General features: G+C 48.0%; 1 protein-coding gene across 2 annotated transcripts in view; it reads left to right on the forward strand.

Moving 5' to 3' along the window:
- The window catches only part of DDAH1 (dimethylarginine dimethylaminohydrolase 1), a 241853-nt gene that overhangs the window by 98811 nt on the left and 122347 nt on the right, over positions 1-20695 (forward strand). The window contains exon 1 of one of the 2 annotated variants that reach the window (XM_040360557.1): positions 11615-12123. The exons of the other annotated variant lie outside the window; for it this stretch is intronic. Coding sequence (XP_040216491.1) covers positions 11824-12123 — 300 coding nt within the window. The 5' untranslated portion in view covers positions 11615-11823. Of the gene's footprint in view, positions 1-11614; positions 12124-20695 lie in introns of those variants that run through there. 2 annotated transcript variants of the gene reach the window in all.

A 20695-nucleotide genomic window follows, 5' to 3' on the forward strand; every position in this document is an offset into this window, starting at 1 on the left:
TGCTCAGAAGCAAATTATGAGACGGGGAAATTAGAAAAAGCGGCCCAAAGGGTGGCGCCATTCAAATGGAACTTTATTGTGCCGTTGTACGTGTTGTACGTCACTGCGCTTTGCTCGAGCATTTTTTTTCACGAACGTCTGTCCGCAGACAAAGCATAGGAATTTTGTCCGTTGGGCGTTGGCCAGGAACTTGTATTGCATACAAACGGCAAAGAATTGTTGGCCAACATACACAAAACAACGTGGTTTTTATAGCTTTTTAGCAAAATCCTTAGGGCAACTTCTGCTAATGTTGTGTTATGGTGAGCATTGCGCATGAGTTTTTGTACTTTGGAGTATTGTCCGAAGGACTTCTGTACACATGATCGGATAATCCGACTACACACATTTGCTGGCAGACAATTTTGAAGCATGCTAGCCCACATTTGTTGGCGATAAATCAGACAATTGTCCGATGGAGTGTACAAACGTTCATTCCGCGTACACACGACCGTTTTTCGGGTTCTGAAAAATGGCTTTTTTTTTTATGTCATTAAAAACGACCGTGTGTGGGCTCCAGAGAATTTTTCACAATCTAAAAAATGGCCATTAAAAATTTCGAACATGCTCTATTTTTTCACAACGTTTTTAACGTTGTTTTTAAGGTTGTAAAAAAATGGGTGGGCTTTAACGACGTGAAAAAAACATGCTCAGAAGCAAGTTGTGAGACGGGAGCGCTCGTTCTGGTAAAACTAGCGTTCGTAATGGAGTAAGCACATTCATCACACTGTAACAGACTAAAAAAACGCGAAACGTCTTTTACTAACACAAAATTAGCTAAAGCAGCCCAAAGGGTGGCGTCATCCGAATGGAACTTCCCCTTTATAGTGTTGTACGTCACCGCACTTTGCTAGAGCATTTTTTTTTTCACGATCGTGTGTAGGCAAGGCCGTTTTAATGATCGGGTTGAAAAAAACTTCATTTTTTCCAGACCCCTAAAAACTTCATTTTTTAGAACCCGAAAAACAGTCGTGTGTACGCGGCATCAGATTTTCTGACAAAAGCCTGTCATCACACAATTTCCATTGGATAATCCGATCGTGTGCATGAGGCTTTATAGTCTGCATACCCAGCTTTTGTCTGACGAAAAAGTCAAATCGTCTGTCAAAAGCACCATACTAACGATCTAAAAATCCACAGACAGCTCGTCTTACAAATTTTCCCTTCTGATTTTCGTATCGTGAGGCCTAAAGCCTGGTACACACAATACGATTGTTGGAAGAGGATTGTCTGTTGACAGACTGTTGTACTAAAATCCTTCTGACAATTGTTGTCCAACTTTTGGCCAACAAATATTGGATGACATGCAAGTAATTTTTTTCGACGGACAACAGACTGTTGTCTGATTTTCCTTTGGTCAGTACACAAGTCCGTCACACAAAAGTCATAAGAACAAACACGCATGCTCGGAATCAATGCTCACCAAACAAGAAATTAGCAGAAGGGGCTCAAAGGGTGGCGCTCAAGACCTGTAATTTCTTGTAGTACGCCACTACGTTTGTGTTTGTTGGCCGACAATTGTGTACCGTTAAGGCCCGTACACACGATCTGATTTTTTTTTGGTGTGATGGGTGGGTTTTGTCGGATAATCCGACCGTCTGTATGCTCCATCGGACAATTCTTGTCAGAATTTCCGACAACAAATGTGGGATAGCCATGCTCTCAAATTTTCCGACAACAAATGTGTTCCATCGGATTATCCAATCTAAGGTTGCCACATCATCCCTTTAATCCAAGACACATATTAATTATGCAGGTTCTGTGGCTGATTAACCACTTGCTTACTGGGCACATATACCCCCCTCCTGCCCAGGTGAAATTTCAGCTTCCGGCACTGCGTCGCTTTAACTAACAATTGCGCGGTCGTGCGACGTGGCTCCCAAACAAAATTGACGTCCTTTTTTCCCCACAAATAGAGCTTTCTTTTGGTGGTATTTGATCGCCTGTGCGGTTTTAATTTTTTGCGCTATAAACAAAAAAGAGCGACAATTTTGAAAAAAATACAATATTTTTTACTTGTTGCTATAATAAATATCCCAATTAAAAAAACAAAAACACATATTTTTTCCTCAGTTTAGGCCGATACGTATTCTTCTACATATTTTGGGTAAAAAAAAAAAAAAATATCGAAATAAGTGACTGGTTTGCGCAAAAGTTATAGCGCCTTCAAAATAGGGGACAGAATTATTATTTTTTATTATTATTTTTTTTTTACTAGAAATGGCGGCGATCTGCGATTTTTATTGGGACTGCGATGTTATGGAGGACACATCGGACACTTTTGACACATTTTTGGCACCATTCACATTTATACTGCGATCAGTGCTATAAATATGCACTAATTACAGTATAAATGTGACTGGCATTGAAGGGGTTAACACTAGGGGGTGAGGAAGGGGTTAAATGTATTCCCTATATAGTGTTCTAACTGTAGGGGGAGGGGGGTGACTGGGGGAGTTGACCGATCTGTGTCCCTATGTACAAGGGACACAGATCGGTCTCCTCTCCAGAGACAGCACCGCTGTCTCTGTGTAAAACGGCAATGAGAGATGATCTCATATGTTTACATATGAGATCATCTCTCATTGGCCGCACAGATCGCATCGCAAACAGCCACTCTGATTGGCCGTTCGCGGCGATCTGTAATTGGCTGTGTCCAAGGGACACGGCCAACACAGAGTTTCCCCGCTGCGCGCTCTGGAGCGCGCGCGGGGAACGCGCAAAGGGGCGGACGTCAATTGACGTCCACTTGGATTTTGGGATCCGCGCTGTAGCCGTCATTTGACTATAGCGCAGATCCCAAGCTGTTAAGGTGGTCATTAAAGGAGTTGTAAAGGAAAAACATTTTTTTGCTGAAATGACTGTTTACAGGGTATAGAGACATAATAGTTAAAGGGGTGGTTCACCCTAAAAACTACTTTTTCTTATTCCACTGCCCCCCCACATTACAATCCGATTAAGGCTCCTATTATTTTTTTTTTGATGCTGTACATACCTTTGTACAGCATATTCACCCGTGGCATCCGGCTTGCGAGTCCCGCGGGAGTGGGCGTTCTTAACATGTCTGTGATTGACGTTTTGCCCAAAAACGAGCTCCCCCCGTCGCGTAAGCCGCGTCGCGGTTGGCGAAAGGAGCCGAACGGCGAGTCGGCGCTATACTGCGCATGCGCATCGCCGTTCGGCTCCTTTCGCCAATCGTGACGCGGCTTACGCGACGGGGGGGAGCTCGTTTTTGGTCAAAACGTCAATCACAGACATGTTAGGAACGCCCACTCCCGCGGGACTCGCAAGCCGGATGCCACGGGTGAATATGCTGTACTAAGGTATGTACAGCATAAAAAAAAAAATAATAGCCTTAATCGTATTTATAACTGATAAACTACAGCGCTACTAAATCCAAAATACACCACACAATTAATAAATAAATGTAAAAAGCTGCAGTATGTGAAACAGGTTACCAACCAAACAACAAAATGTGAAAAATATAAACATATGCGCTAAAAACAACTAATTTATGTGATACCTTACTAAGATCAATCCAATTGTGATAATAATTCAAAACCCTGAATAGGGGATTAGTCGTGTTGCCACAGTGGGGTGAAGCACACAAAATATATATAGATGAGGAAAAAAAAATTAGTGTATAGAAATTAATTAATAAATTAATACAGAGCTAATTAATTCAGAGCATCAAATAGTACTCAATCTCAGAATACCGTCCCTGTAGAGTAGATGGTAAAATAGGGTTAAACAATGTTGATTAGCAGCAGCATGAGAGTGTCACTGGATACAACAGCTCTGTGAAACAGGTATCTTATACTCAGCTTCAAATCACTTCAGTAGCTCCAATGACACAGCCTTGGTCATTAGCGATGGTGCAAAAAACAGGCTTCAGCCCCCCTCTTCAATACACCACAACAGGTGTGGAACATGTAAGAAAAAGGGAAACACAATAGTGTAATACAGCCAGACACGACAATACCGCTGCCAATGCTATGCGCCGATCCACTCACGCTCTCCCCTTCTTTGAATCAAGCCACTCAGTAACGAAAAGTGTAGAGGTCCTCACTCGGGAACTTCCGACAGATCTCGTACAGCAGACTCCTCCCCCACGCGTTGCGTCACTTGCCACGTGACTTAATCATGGGTAATGTCCATAGAGCAATTGATTGCTCTATGGACATTACCCATGATTAAGTCACGTGGCAAGTGACGCAACGCGTGGGGGAGGAGTCTGCTGTACGAGGACCTCTACACTTTTCGTTACTGAGTGGCTTGATTCAAAGAAGGGGAGAGCGTGAGTGGATCGGCGCATAGCATTGGCAGCGGTATTGTCGTGTCTGGCTGTATTACACTATTGTGTTTCCCTTTTTCTTACATGTTCCACACCTGTTGTGGTGTATTGAAGAGGGGGGCTGAAGCCTGTTTTTTGCACCATCGCTAATGACCAAGGCTGTGTCATTGGAGCTACTGAAGTGATTTGAAGCTGAGTATAAGATACCTGTTTCACAGAGCTGTTGTATCCAGTGACACTCTCATGCTGCTGCTAATCAACATTGTTTAACCCTATTTTACCATCTACTCTACAGGGACGGTATTCTGAGATTGAGTACTATTTGATGCTCTGAATTAATTAGCTCTGTATTAATTTATTAATTAATTTCTATACACTAATTTTTTTTTCCTCATCTATATATATTTTGTGTGCTTCACCCCACTGTGGCAACACGACTAATCCCCTATTCAGGGTTTTGAATTATTATCACAATTGGATTGATCTTAGTAAGGTATCACATAAATTAGTTGTTTTTAGCGCATATGTTTATATTTTTCACTTAATCGTATTGTAATGTGGGGGGGGGGGGGGCAGTGTAATAAAAAAAAGTAGATCAGCAGATCAGGCAGTGATTGTCATTGGTTGCCAGAGATTACAGCATATCATTACCACTTACTGACTGGTTGCTAGAGGTTACAGCACACATTATGGCTCACTGATTAGTTGCTAGAGGTTACAGCACATGATTTCTTCTTGTTGATTGGTTGCTAGAGATTACTGTACAGTAATACTGCTCACTGATTGGTTACAGCACATCATCTCCTCGCTGCAGAGGGGCATGATATACATATGAATGCTGCCTTTATTTACATATCAATGCTCATGTTATTTACATATGAATTGTGGTTATTTATATGTAAATACAGTGTCTGTACACAACAATAGTGCATAGCTGGGCAGCATTAGTAGCAGCACTTCACACTGAGATATCAGGACACAGCACAGGACTAAAACTTCAAGGGACAAGGGAATTTAAAGCGGATGTGCCATGGGAAAAAAATATTAAAAGCCAGCAGCTACAAATACTGCAGCTGCTGACTTTTAATATTAGGACACTTACCTGTCCTGGAGTCCAGCGCCGATCGCAGCTGAGGACGAGCGATCACTCGTCACTCTGCTGCTCCCCCCGCTGAGGGAACCAGGAAGTGAAGCGCTGCGGCTTCACTGCCCGGTTCCCTATGGCGCATGCGCGAGTCGCGCCGCGCCCGCTGATTGTCTCCCGCTGTGTGCTGGGAGCCGAGTGTTCCCAGCACACAATGGGGGGGGGGGCGACGGGATGTGACGGAATGCACGTCTTTTGCCCGTGAATGCCGGGCCGGAAGTAGTATCTGCACCCCCCTCCCACCTGAAAGGTGTCAAATGTGACACCGGAGGGGGGGAGGGTTCCGATCAGCGGGACTCCACTTTAGGGTGGAGAACCGCTTTAAACTGGGATAGTTGGCAAGTCTGAGGCAGCTGCTTTGGGCCCCACAACAATGACAGGGCCCAGGGCAGCTTCCCCTTTTGCCCTGCCTTAAAAACGGCCCTGCATAGCATTAAAAAAAATATATATATATATATATGTGTATCCTTGACATTTACATCAAGTATGTATATGTAGTGTAAAGGGTGTTTAGAGCACCAAAAGTGGAGTATCTGCAGATTGTATTACACTTTAACCTACAGCTACATATTAATGATTAAACTTATCAGTAAACTTAATGGACAACATGATGAACTTGCTGAGCCAGTTAAATGTACATTGTATTACATAAGTATACACCGTTTTTCATCAGCAACACAAGGACAGCCGGGGGAATGTCTGAGAATGAATCCACTGACACTATGTAAAAGGAGCAGCACCTTGATAAAGACAGGGGGCGGGTTTATGCTGAACCATGTGTCTAGAAAAATGAGAAAAATGCTTGTTGCCTGGCATTCTCTGGTGTAGATGGATATTAAAAATGGCAAAGTAAAACACTGCCAGGGGTGCCTAAGCAGTTGCTTTAAAGTGTTACTAAACCCAGGACCCTGCATTCACTGTATCTGGTCTCCCCCAAGACACAGAACATGGAAATGCAATGATTTAGGTAAATATAAACTGCTAAATACCTTTTCTCATCAGCAGTCTTGTGACTTCTATTAGTGTCTGGTTAAAATTTGTAGGAGGAGTTTGCATTCTTCTCTGACTGCCCTATGAGGCTGCAGGACCCATGACCCGTTGTCTGGACAGTGCTGATTGGCCATGTGCTGATCACATGCACTCTCCCAAGAAAAAACAAACAAAAAAAAAAACTCTTTAGCAATACACACCTAACTGAGCATGTGCAGAGTGACTCCAAAGGCTATGTGCTATCAGGAGATGGATTGGGGGCAGTAAAAGAAGGGGAGTATCAGAGAAGACAGGATCAAACAGCCTTTTTACACAATGCAGAGGATTAACCCACAGTGAATATAAAAAGCATGCGTTATTACATATACACACTGATTTTACTGTTGTAGGTTTAGTAACACTTTAAGCTGAGCTCAAATCAGCCTTTGAAAAATAAAGTTACCCCCACATCCCCTTATAGTAAGGATCTACTGCTCATTTAATCTCAGAGGTGTAAAGCAGAAAAATAATTGCCATATTCCTCCCTCCCCAGGCGGCTGGCACACTACTGCGAGGAACCACTGGCCCTGCATTGAATTGGTTGCTGTACCTGTACGCACGGCCCGCACTAGTGTGAACCAAGCCTAAATGGGTATAAAATCAGGACACAGGACATAAATGAGCAAAAAACAAGTACACAAGACATAAATCAGTATAAAATGAGTACAGAGGACATAAATGAATATAAAATGGGCCAGATTCTTAAAAGGCTTACAACGGCGCAACGCCATTTGCGCCGTCGTAAGTCCTAATCTGGCCCGGCGTATCTATGCGACTGATTCTTAGAATCAGTTACGCATAGATACCCATTAGATCTGACAGACGTAAGGCTCTTACGCTGTCAGATCTTAAATGCAATTTTTTTTTCCGCCGCTAGGTGTCGCATCGTTGTTTTCCCCATCGTCTATGCAAATTAGCTAGTTACAGCGATTCCCGAACGTACGCGTGGACGACGCAATGAATTTCCGACGTTTCCGTAAGCGTAAACTTGCCCCTGCTATATGAGGGGCAAGTTTACGAAGGTCCGTCGTAAGCCATGTTAAGTATGGCGTCTGGTCAGCGTCGTCTTTTTCCATCGTTTACGTCGTTTTCGTAAGTCGTTCGCGAATACGACTTTACGTCAATGACGCTCACGTCGGCGTCATTGACGTTTTCCGTCGTGAGCTGGAGCATGCGCACTGGGCTATTTTTATGCCCGGCGCATGCGCAGTTCGATCGTCGCGGGGGCGCACTTAATTTAAATACAAGCCGCCCCCTTTGAATTACGCGGCCTTACGCCGGGCCATTTACACTACGCCGCCGCAAAATACGGAGCAAGTACTTGGAGAATACGGCACTTGCTCCAGTAATTTGCAGCGGCGTAGTGTAAATGGCTTACGCTACGCCGCCGCAGATTCTACCAGAATCTGGCCCCATGAGTACAGAGGACATAAATGAACATAAAACAAGTACACAAGACATAAATCAGTATGAAATGAGTACAGAGGACATAAATGAACATAAAATGAGTACACGAGACATAAATGAGGCCCTGGCATGCTGGAAGCGTGCCACACCTAAAGTATTACAGAGCTACTGTCTGCAAAGAACAGAGCTGTGCAATAGTGCCCAGTAACCCCAGCTGGTTAAACCAGCTAGGCGGCTATGGGGAAATAAATCTGCCTGCAGTACAAAAAGTCCCATACACCAAATGATATGGAATTTTATAGTGCCAGCATGTTCCATAGCGCTGTACAAAGTGAGAACACAAAAGAGCTCCGACAATGTTTTACCATAGATCAGCCATTTTCAACCAGAGTTCCATAGAGCTTTCCAGGGGCTCCATGACTTGTGGCTGATCGACCTTCTATTAATGATGACGGCATGGCTCCGGGATCGACATCACTTGGCAGAACCAAAAGCAGGCACCAGATATTTCTTTAAGCAGTCTGTAGGGGTAGCTTTGTAATCACCAATGTAAGGGGGGGGCTGTCTTCCCACTGACCCCCAATGTAAAGGGGGGGCTGTCTTGCCACCGACCCCCCAATGTAAAGGGAGGGGGGGGCTGTCTTCCCACTGACCCCCCCCAATGTAAAGGGAGGGGAGGCTGTCTTCCAACCCACCCCCAATGTAAAGGGGGGCTGTCTTCCCACCGACCCCCCAATGTAAAGGGGGGGGGGGCTGTCTTCCCACCGACCCCCCAATGTAAAGGGAGGGGAGGCCGTCTTCCCACTGACCCCCCAATGTAAGGAAGGAGGGGGGCTGTCTTCCCACTGACCCCCCAATGTAAAGGGAGGGTAGGCTGTCTTCCCACCGACCCACCAATGTAAAGGGGGGAGGCTGTCTTCCCACCAACCCCCAATGTAAAAGGGGGAGGCTGTCTTCCCACCGACCCCCCCAATGTAAAGGGAGGGGAGGCTGTCTTCCCACCGACCCCCCAATGTAAAGGGAGAGGAGGCCGTCTTCCCAACTGACCCCCCAATGTAAAGGGAGGGTAGGCTGTCTTCCCACCGACCCACCAATGTAAAGGGGGGAGGCTGTCTTCCCACCAACCCCCAATGTAAAAGGGGGAGGCTGTCTTCCCACCGACCCCCCCAATGTAAAGGGAGGGGAGGCTGTCTTCCCACCGACCCCCCAATGTAAAGGGAGAGGAGGCCGTCTTCCCAACTGACCCCCCAATGTAAAGGGAGGGGAGGCTGTCTTCCCACCGACCCCCCCAATATAAAGGGAGGGGAGGCTGTCTTCCCAACCGACCCCCCAATGTAAAGGGAGGGGAGGCTGTCTTCCCACCGACCCCCCAATGTAAAGGGAGAGGAGGCCGTCATCCCTCCGACCCCCCAATGTAAAGGGAGGGAAGGCCGTCTTCCCACCGACCCCCCAATGTAAAAGGAGGGTAGGCTGTCTTCCCACCGACCCCCCAATGTAAAGGGAGGGGAGGCTGTCTTCCCACCGACCCCCCAATGTAAAGGGAGGGGAGGCTGTCTTCCCACCGACCCCCCAATGTAAAGAGAGGGGAGGCTGTCTTCCCACTGACCCCCCAATGTAAAGGGAGAGGAGGCCGTCATTCCTCCAACCCCCCAATGTAAAGGGAGGGGAGGCTGTCTTCCCACCGACCCCCAATGTAAAGGGAGGGGAGGCCGTCATTCCTCCAACCCCCCAATGTAAAGGGAGGGGAGGCTGTCTTCCCACCGACCCCCCAATGTAAAGGGAGGGGAGGCTGTCTTCCCACCAACCCCCCAATGTAAAAGGAGGGAAGGCTGTCTTCTCACCGACCCCCCAATGTAAAGGGAGGGGAGGCCATCATCCCACCAACCCCCCAATGTAAAGGGAGGGGAGGCTGTCTTCCCACCAACCCCCCAATGTAAAGGGAGGGGAGGCTGTCTTCCCACCGACCCCCCAATGTAAAGGGAGGGGAGGCTGTCTTCCCACCTACCCCCAATGTAAAAGGGGGAGGCTTTCTTCCCAATTACCCCCAATGTAAGCATTGAATTATTTTTTTGCCATTGACCACCACCCCCCATAAATTGTTTTTAGCCACTTCCTGCCTGTATGAAGTATAAAATGAGTATACAAGTAAGGACACAGGACATAAATGAGCATAAAATTAGTACAGAAGGCGTACATTAGTATACAATCAGGACACAAGACATTAACGAGCAAACAAGTACACAGGACATACATGAGTATAAAATCAGTACACAAATTAGAATAAAATCAGGACAGTTGACATAAATGAGTATAAAATGAGTACACAAGACATAAAATGGATATAAAAATAAGGACACAGGACATAAATGAGTATAAAATGAGTACACAAGACATACATGAGTATAAAATGAGTACACAAGACATAAAATGAATATAAAAATAAGGACACAGGACATAAATGAGCATAAAATGAGTACACAGGATATAAATGAGTATAAAATCAGGACACAGGACTTAAATGAGCATAAAAGCAAAACACAGGACATAAATGAGCATTAAATGAGTACACAAGACATGGATGACTATAAAATGAGTACAGAGGACATAAATGAGCATGAAATTAGTATAAAAGATAAATATGAGTAGAAAATCAGGATACAAGACATATATGAGCAAAGAAATAAGTACACAGGACATAAATGAGCATTAAATCAGGGCACAGGACATAAATGAGTAAAACAAAATGGGACACAGGACACAAATGAGCATAAAATAAGTACATGGTAAAAAATCAAGACACAATACATAAATGAGCATAAAAAAAGTACACAAATGATAATATAATCAGGACACAGGACATAAATGAGCATAACATTAGTACACAGCAGGACATAAATGAGTAAAAGATGAATACACAAGAGATCAGCTAGAGAAGAAACATCAGATCAGGACAAAAAAAATGAAAAATCAGGACACAAAGAAAGGAAACATAAAATAAAATGCACGTGAGTAAAAAACATAAAATAAGGACACCAGATAAGATATACGACATGTAATCAAGCACAAATAATAATACATCTAAGCAGAGAGGAGACTATCTAGTGACAACCATAAATCGGGAGGCAGACATGGTTGTGACTGTGTATATGAGGACAGCGATGGTGTGGAGAGGTAAGTGTACACAGCGCAGACAGGGATGGTGTGGAGAGATAAGTGTACACTGTGGAGAGGTAAGTGTACACGGCCCAGACAGGGAAGGTGTGGAGAGGTAAGTGTACACGGCCCAGACAGCACTGGAGAGGTAAGTGTACACGGCCCAGACAGCACTGGAGAGGTAAGTGTACACAGCGCAGACAGGGAAGGTGTGGAGAGGTAAGTGTACACGGCCCAGACAGCACTGGAGAGGTAAGTGTACACGGCCCAGACAGCACTGGAGAGGTAAGTGTACACAGCGCAGACAGGGAAGGTGTGGAGAGGTAAGTGTACACGGCCCAGACAGCACTGGAGAGGTAAGTGTACACGGCCCAGACAGCACTGGAGAGGTAAGTGTACACAGCCCAGACAGGGAAGGTGTGGAGAGGTAAGTGTACACAGCGCAGACAGGGAAGGTGTCGGAGAGGTAAGTGTACACTGTGGAGAGGTAAGTGTACACGGCGCAGCCAGGGACATCCTTGCTCTCTCTGTATGAATGAAATGTTGTCCTCGCCTCAGCACCAGCACGGATATTAGCCGGCGCTGCGCAGCATCCAATCAAACAGCAGCGATAAGTGGCCAATTGGAATGTGCATTACATCTGTGCGCTGGGGACCGCTTACATTGAGGGATGCGGGCGGCTCATTGATCAGAGTCCAGCCAGAGAGCAGCAGCCGCCACCGCCCGACGTGTCCCCTCCCGAGCCAGTCAGTCCAGCATGTCCGCTCAGGTCGCCTCCGTGTTCGGCAGGTGCACACACGCCATAGTCCGCGCCATCCCCGACTCCCTGAGCCAGCAGGCGCTGCGCATCGCGGACAGCGGAGAGGTGGACACAGCCAGAGCCCGGAGGGAACACGAGCTCTACACCCGGGTCCTGAGAGACAAGCTGGGGCTGCAGGTCATCGAGCTGGAGGCGGACAGCTCCATGCCGGACGCTCCCTTTGTGGAAGACATCGCTGTAGTGCTGAATGAGACCGCCCTGGTGACCAGACCTGGAGCAGCCAGCCGGAGGAAGGAGGTAAGCGGTCACCCACCTGCCACTGTCACCCCTCCCCCCCACCTACCTGCCACTGTCACCCCTTTCCCCTCCTACCTGCCACTGTCACCCCCTTCCCCCACCTGCCTGCCACTGTCACCCCCTTCCCCCACCTGCCTGCCACTGTCACCCCTTCCCCCACCTGCCTGCCACTGTCACCCCTTCCCCCACCTGCCACTGTCACCCCATCCCCCCACCTACCTGCCACTGTCACCCCATCCCCCCACCTGCCTGCCATTGTCACCCCTTCCCCCCACCTGCCTGCCACTGTCACCCCCTTCCCCCACCTGCCTGCCACTGTCACCCCTTCCCCCACCTGCCTGCCACTGTCACCCCTTCCCCCCCACCTGCCTGCCACTGTCACCCCTTCCCCCCACCTGCCTGCCACTGTCACCCCCTTCCCCCCACCTGCCTGCCACTGTCACCCCTGCCCCCCCACCTGCCTGCCACTGTCACCCCTTCCCCACCTACCTGCCACTGTCACCCCTCCCCCCCACCTGCCTGCCACTGTCACCCCCTCCCCCCCCCACCTGCCTGCCACTGTCACCCCTTCCCCCCACCTGCCTGCCACTGTCACCCCTTCCCCCCACCTGCCTGCCACTGTCACCCTTTCCCCTCCTACCTGCCACTGTCACCTCCTTCCCCCACCTGCCTGTCACTGTCACCCCTTCCCCCACCTGCCTGCCACTGTCACCCCTTCCCCCACCTGCCTGCCACTGTCACCCCTTCCCCCCCACCTGCCTGCCACTGTCACCCCTTCCCCCCACCTGCCTGCCACTGTCACCCCTTCCCCCCCCCACCTGCCTGCCACTGTCACCCCTTCCCCACCTACCTGCCACTGTCACCCCTCCCCCCCACCTGCCTGCCACTGTCACCCCCCTCCCCCCCCCACCTGCCTGCCACTGTCACCCCTTCCCCCCCACCTGCCTGCCACTGTCACCTCCTTCCCCCACCTGCCTGCCACTGTCACCCCTTCCCCACCTACCTGCCACTGTCACCTCCTTCCCCCACCTGCCTGCCACTGTCACCCCCTTCCCCCACCTGCCTGCCACTGTCACCCCTTCCCCACCTACCTGCCACTGTCACCCCTCCCCCCCACCTGCCTGCCACTGTCACCCCCTTCCCCCCACCTGCCTGCCACTGTCACCCCTTCTCCCCACCTGCCTGCCACTGTCACCCCTTCCCCCCCACCTGCCTGCCACTGTCACCCCCTTCCCCCCACCTGCCTGCCACTGTCACCCCCTTCCCCCCACCTGCCTGCCACTGTCACCCCCTTCCCCCCCACCTGCCTGCCACTGTCACCCCCTTCCCCCCACCTGCCTGCCACTGTCACCCCTTCCCCCCACCTGCATGCCACTGTCACCCCTTCCCCCACCTACCTGCCTGCCACTGCCACCCCTCCCCCCCACCTGCCTGCCACCCCTCCCCCCCACCTGCCACTGTCACCCCCTTCCCCCCACCTACCTGCCTGCCACTGTCACCCCTTCCCCCCCCCCACCTGCCTGCCACTGTCACCCCTTCCCCCCACCTGCCTGCCACCCCTTCCCCCCACCTGCCTGCCACTGTCACCCCTTCCCCCACCTACCTGTCACTGTCACCCCTTCCCCCACCTGCCACTGTCACCCCTTCCCCCACCTACCTGCCTGCCACTGTCACCCCTTCCCCCCCCCCCACCTGCCTGCCACTGTCACGCCTTCCCCCCACCTGCCTGCCACTGTCACCCCTTCCCCCCCCCCCACCTGCCTGCCACTGTCACGCCTTCCCCCCACCTGCCTGCCACTGTCACCCCCTTCCCCCCCACCTGCCTGCCACTGTCACCCCCTTCCCCCCCACCTGCCTGCCACTGTCACCCCTTCCCCCCACCTGCCTGCCACTGTCACCCCTTCCCCACCTACCTGCCACTGTCACCCCCTTCCCCCACCTACCTGCCTGCCACTGTCACCCCCTTCCCCCCCCACCTACCTGCCTGCCACTGTCACCCCTTCCCCCACCTACCTGTCACTGTCACCCCTTCCCCCCACCTGCCTGCCACTGTCACCCCTTCCCCCACCTACCTGCCTGCCAATCCCACCCTTCCCCCACCTACCTACCACTCCTTCCCCCCCCCACCTACCTACCTGTCACCCCTTCCCCCACCAATCTACCTGCCACTGCCACATTACACCTCCTGTACTATGGAGATTACTCCTAGCAACCACATTTCACCCTGTAGAGGAATGCTGATTGGATGGCTTGCAGATTGCTTAGCAAACTGTATATGCTCATATTTAGGATTGGGGTGTATGTTGTGTCTGTGGGTGTATATCTTTTCTATTGTTTCATGGGTCTGTGGACTTTTTCACCCCAGAAGGACCCCTATGGGGGGCTTTCCCAGCCCAATTGTGACATTTCTCTCCTACATGTGAAAATCAGAACACCCCCCCTTTTTCTTTTTGCTCGAAAATTATTTAGAGCCCCCCAACATTATCTATATCTATATATATATATTATTTTCAGCAGAGACCCTAGAGAATAAAAACGCAGTCGTCGACCCCCCCCCCCTTTTTTTTTTTATTGTCACAAATTATTACCTAACAAAAATCTCTATAAGCAGCGCTTTAAAAGCCTTTTACAGTTTAGTGTTACACAGAAAGTCTGGAGAAAAGACCACGCAGCGATACATCACGCATGGTGCGATCGCCATTTACATATGGGTGTGGGACTTGCGTATGTGTTCACGTTTACTTTAACCTCAGGACGTCATACACGCAGGAAGTGGCTAAAAACAATTTATGTGGGGTGGTAGTCCATGGCAAAAAATTGTCCTTAAATTGCTGGTCAGTAGAAAGAATTCAATGCTTACAATGGGGGTAATTGGGAAGAAAGCATCCCCCCTTTTACATTAGGGGTTGGTGGGAAGACAGCCCCCCTCCTTCCTTACATTGGGGGGTCGGTGGGAAGACAGCCCCCCTCCTTCCTTACATTGGGGGGTCGGTGGGAAGACGGCCTCCCCTCCCTTTACATTGGGGGGTCGGTAGGAAGACAGCCTCCCCTCCCTTTACATTGGGGGGTCGGTGGGATGACGGCCTTCCCTCCCTTTACATTGGGGGGTTGGTGGGAAGACAGCCTCCCCTCCCTTTACATTGGGGGGTCGGTGGGAAGACGGCCCCTCCTCCCTTTACATTGGGGGGGTCAGTGGGAAGACGGCCCCTCCTCCCTTTACATTGGGCGGGTCGATGGGAAGACGGCCTCCCCTCCCTTTACATTGGGGGGTCGGTGGGAAGACGGCCTCCCCTCCCTTTACATTGGGGGGTCGGTGGGAAGACGGCCCCTCCTCCCTTTACATTGGGGGGGTCGGTGGGAAGACAGCCCCTCCTCCCTTTACATTGGGGGGTCGGTGGGAAGACGGCCTCCCCTCCCTTTACATTGGGGGGTCGGTGAGATGATGGCCTCCCCTCCCTTTACATTGGGGGGTCGGTGAGATGATGGCCTCCCCTCCCTTTACATTGGGGGGTTGGTGGGAAGACAGCCTCCCCTCCCTTTACATTGGGGGGGTCGGTGGGAAAACGGCCTCCCCTCCCTTTACATTGGGGGGTCGGTGGGAAGACGGCCCCGCCTCCCTTTACATTGGGGGGTCGGTGGGAAGACAGCCTCCCCTCCCTTTACATTGGGGGGTCGGTGGGAAGACGGCCTCCCCTCCCTTTACATTGGGGGGTCGGTGGGAAGACAGCCTCCCCTCCCTTTACATTGGGGGGTCGGTGGGAAGACGGCCCCTCCTCCCTTTACATTGGGGGGGTCGGTGGGAAAACGGCCTCCCCTCCCTTTACATTGGGGGGGTCGGTGGGAAAACGGCCTCCCCTCCCTTTACATTGGGGGTCGGTGGGAAGACGGCCTCCCCTCCCTTTACATTGGGGGGGGTCAGTGGGAAGACAGCCCCCTTTACATTGGGGGTCGGTAGGAAGACAGCCCCCCCTTTACATTGGGGGTCAGTGGGAAGACAGCCCCCCCCCCTTTACATTGGGGGTCGGTGGGAAGACAGCCCCCCCCCTTACATTGGTGATTACAAAGCTACCCCTACAGACTGCTTAAAGAAATATCTGGTGCCTGCTTTTGGTTCTGCCAAGTGATGTCGATCCCGGAGCCATGCCGTCATCATTAATAGAAGGTCGATCAGCCACAAGTCATGGAGCCCCTTGAGAAACTCTATGGAACTCTGGTTGAAAATGGCTGATCTATGGTAAAACATTGTCTGAGCTCTTTTGTGTTCTCACTTTGTACAGCGCTATGGAACATGCTGGCACTATAAAATTCCATATCATTTGGCGTATGGGACTTTTTGTACTGCAGACAGATTTATTTCCCCATAGCCGCCTAAAGACGCGGTTTAACCAGCTGGGGTTACTGGGCACTATTGCACAGCTCTGTTCTTTGCAGACAGCAGCTCTGTAATACTTTAGGTGTGGCACGCTTCCAGCATGCCAGGGCCTCACTGTGCCCACACAACCAGATGCCTGCTGCAAGCTGCTGATCAGGAAAATCAAGTCTTTTATCTGCACAGTGGATTTTGCCCTGAAATGTGTCAGACGCACAACAAGTTTACAATGTTCTAGATCTCAATGATTTATGCAGACTTCAAGGCGAATTTAAGACGCCTATTTCTCGGTCATGGCAGTGACCGGCCAGTTCATGCCAGCAACAGGCTTTAAATAGAAAATGGAATGGAAGGGACATATGTCTGTGTGCAAATGCCAACAAATTCTTGCTGCTGTGGTTGTGTTACATGTCATGTGATCATTGTAACTATGTGCTTACTGATCTAGTTGGTATATGAATTCTTTATTTATCAATTCTTTATTTTTATTATATGTTTAAGAGTTGCATTGTGTGCGTTTACTTAAATATATTCTACAAAGTGGCACTTTCTTTTTCTTTGCCTTTTTTTTATTTAAAAATAAAAATAAAAAATCAATAACACACCCTTGCTATATCAGGACATGTATTTGGGCCAAAGGGCAAATGAAGGTTTGCAATGAATGGTTAGCAAGTTGGGTCCGGTGCAGTGAGGTCTATAGGGGGAATCCACAGCGATCTGATGGGATAAAAAAACAGCAGATTTCCATTGAAAGGTGCTGAGTATTTACAACCAATAGTAACAAAACCTGGCACCTAAATTTCCTATTTGAAGAATTAGAAACCCAGACATCAGGGCAAGGGCATCCAATCTAAATCAGCTGACCAAGCTTGTGGCGAATATGGATAGTGAGTGTGCTTTATAAATGCATCAGATCTTTTGAGCGTGAAAAAGTTGGCCATGGGCTATGTTATAAATAGGCCCCACAGTGTATAGTATATATTATAAAAATTCATTGCATTTGCATCTATCTCTAACACACACACTATGGGGCAGATCCACAAAGCGAGTACGCCGGCGTATCTACTTATACGCCGGCGTACTTTCAAATTTCCTGTGTCGTATCTTTGTTTTGAATCCTCAAAACAAGATACAACGGCATCTGGGTTAGATCCGACAGGTATACGTCTTCGTACGCCTTCGCATCTAAGATGCAATTCTTCGGCGTCCGCTGGGTGGCATTCCTGTCGTTTTCCGCGTTGAGTATGCAAATTAGCTATTTCCGACGATCCACGAACGTACGAGCAGCCGTCGCATTCTTTTACGTCGTCTCTAGTCAGCTTTTTTCGGCGTATAGTTAAAGCTGCTGTTTGGTGGCGTACTCAATGTTAAGTATGGCTGTCATTCCCGCGTATCATTTTAAAAAAAAAATTTGTTTGCGTAAGTCGTCCGTGAATCGGACTGGACGTAATTTACGTCCACGTCAAAATAATGACGTCCTTGCAACGTCATTTAGCGCAATGCACGGCGGGAAATTTAGGGACGGCGCATGAGCAGTTCGTTCGTTTAAATGAAACACGCCCCCCTAAACGCCGATTTGAATTAGGCACCGTTACGCCGCGAGAGATACACTATCTCACCCAGGGTTCCTTCTGAGGTTGTTAGAGGTTTCTCAAGCAATGGAGAATTGCTCTCCTACCTACACTGACCACCAACACAAGGCGGCACTTCTACATTGACCACCAACAACACAAGGGGGCACTTCTACATTGACCACCAACAACACTATGGGGCACTTCTACATTGACCACCAACAACACAAGGGAGCACTTCTACATTGACCACCAACAACACTATGGGGCACTTCTACATTGACCACCAACAACACAAGGGGGCACTTCTACATTGACCACCAACAACACTATGGGGCACTTCTACATTGACCACCAACAACACAAGGGAGCACTTCTACATTGACCACCAACAACACTATGGGGCACTTCTACATTGACCACCAACAACACAAGGGGGCACTTCTACATTGACCACCAACAACAAAGTTTTTTAAAAGTCCTGCGTTTTTGGTACATGTCTAAAAAAGTGTACTAAAAACACCTCCCCCATTGAAGTAAATGGAAAATGCACTACTTTTTGAGTCGCAAGTCCATGTTTGAGAGGTGTATGATTGGAATCAGGCAACCAAAAGGCAAACGCATAATGAGCATTGTGAAAGAGCCCTAAGTTTAATTATTTTTAGCCAGGGTTCCCCAAGACCTAAAAAAATATTTATGAAGGGTTTCTCCAAAATATAAATTTGAGTAAGGCTGCTTTATTATAATAACATAAGGTGAGACCATGACCTTTGAGATAGTATAGTGCTGACTCAGCAGGTGGTGGAGCTTTTTTATTTCACATGGACGGTTTATGGAGCGACTTTCCTTGTGCTACTAGCCAGGGTGTGTCCTAGATTGAGCCATTTATAAGAACATTCAATAATAATAAAGCATTATGAAAACTGGTTAATTCATTAAAGCGGAGGTTCACCCGTATATATGACTATTTCCCCCTAGATTCCTGCTCGTTTTGTCTAGGGGAATCGGCTAGATGTTTTAAAATATGAGCAGTACTTACGGTTTACGAGATGCATCTTCTCCGCCGCTTCCGGGTATGGGCTGCGGGACTGGGCGTTCCTATTTTGATTGACAGTCTTCCGAGAGGCTTCCGACGGTCGCATCCATCGCGTCACTAGTAGCCGAAAGAAGCCGAACGTCGGTGCGGCTCTATACTGCGCATGCGCACCGACGTTCGGCTTCTTTCGGGCTACTAGTGACGCGATGGATGCGACCGTCGGAAGCCTCTCGGAAGACTGTCAATCAAGAAGGAACGCCCGCTCCCGAAGACCCATACCCGGAAGCGACGGAGAAGATGCATCTCGAAAACGGTAAGTACGGCTCATATTTTAAAACTACTAGCCGATTCCCCTAGACAAAGCGAGCAGGAATCTAAGGGGAAAAGATAAAAAAAAACATCATTGGGTGAACTCCCGCTTTAAGGTGAAGAGAAATATACAAATTGGAGCCAATCAGAAGTGATTTCATGCAAAATAACTGTATCCTATTTGTTAGAAGTTGTTTAGTTGCTATATGATGCTACACATGTTTAGCTTTTTTTTTTATAGTGTGTGTGTGTATGTATGTAATATAATATATATATATATATATATATATATATATATATATATATATATATATATATATATATATATATATATATATATATATACTCGCACACACTAAAAATAGAGATAAAATATATTATATATATATATATATATATATATATATATATAATCTCTATTTTTAGTGTGTGTGTGTGTGTGTATATATATATATATATATATATATATATATATATATATATATATATATATATATATATATATTTATAAAAAAAAACGTTTCTTTTGTATACGTGGCGGCTAGCAACTCATCAAAAAGGGTGAAAATGAAGCAGTTGGAACTTGTAATAGCAGTAAATACTAAACATCAGAAAGGGGGAAATAAATGAGGCTGTGTTCTGTAAAAGTATCAGTTCATAAATATCTAAAAAACAAAAAAAATGTATCAGTTGGGATGATTAGTGATGGAGCACAATACATATTCTCTGTTCTGCTGTCAGCTCCCACCACACCCCTGGACCATCTTTGTTTCAGTTCTCAGCCTGCAGGAAGCTGGGGGGATGCTCATTAGTACATAATGACAGAGGGAAGGGGCAGCCAGCCGGAAAATAGAATGTAAGTGACAGGGCGGAATCTCAAGCTGGAGACGATCATGAGAACAATAACCGAGCTGGGAAGATCAAAAGCAAATCCATACCAAGGAATAAGTGTCATATTTTTTTTTTTTTGAATTATTTACCAATTTGTGATTGAAGAAGACAAAGTGTTGGGTGATTTGAGTATGTGTTATGCTAAGATCCATTGCGTCCTTATTCGTAAAGTATCTACACTGGTACCCCAAATGTCAGATCATTATTGTCATTATCCTGTACTAAAATGTCCAAAATGCAGCGCTTTAACCACTTAAGCCCCGAGCCTGTTTTTCAGATCCGGCGTTTACAAGACTAAAACAGTTTTTTTTTTTTTTTGCTAGAAAATTGCTTAAAACCCCCAAACATTATATATTTTTTTCTAACACCCTAGAGAATAAAATGACGGTCATCGCA

Source organism: Rana temporaria, chromosome 7, assembly GCF_905171775.1.
Source record: "Rana temporaria chromosome 7, aRanTem1.1, whole genome shotgun sequence".
In the NCBI taxonomy this organism is placed as follows: Eukaryota; Metazoa; Chordata; class Amphibia; order Anura; family Ranidae; genus Rana; species Rana temporaria.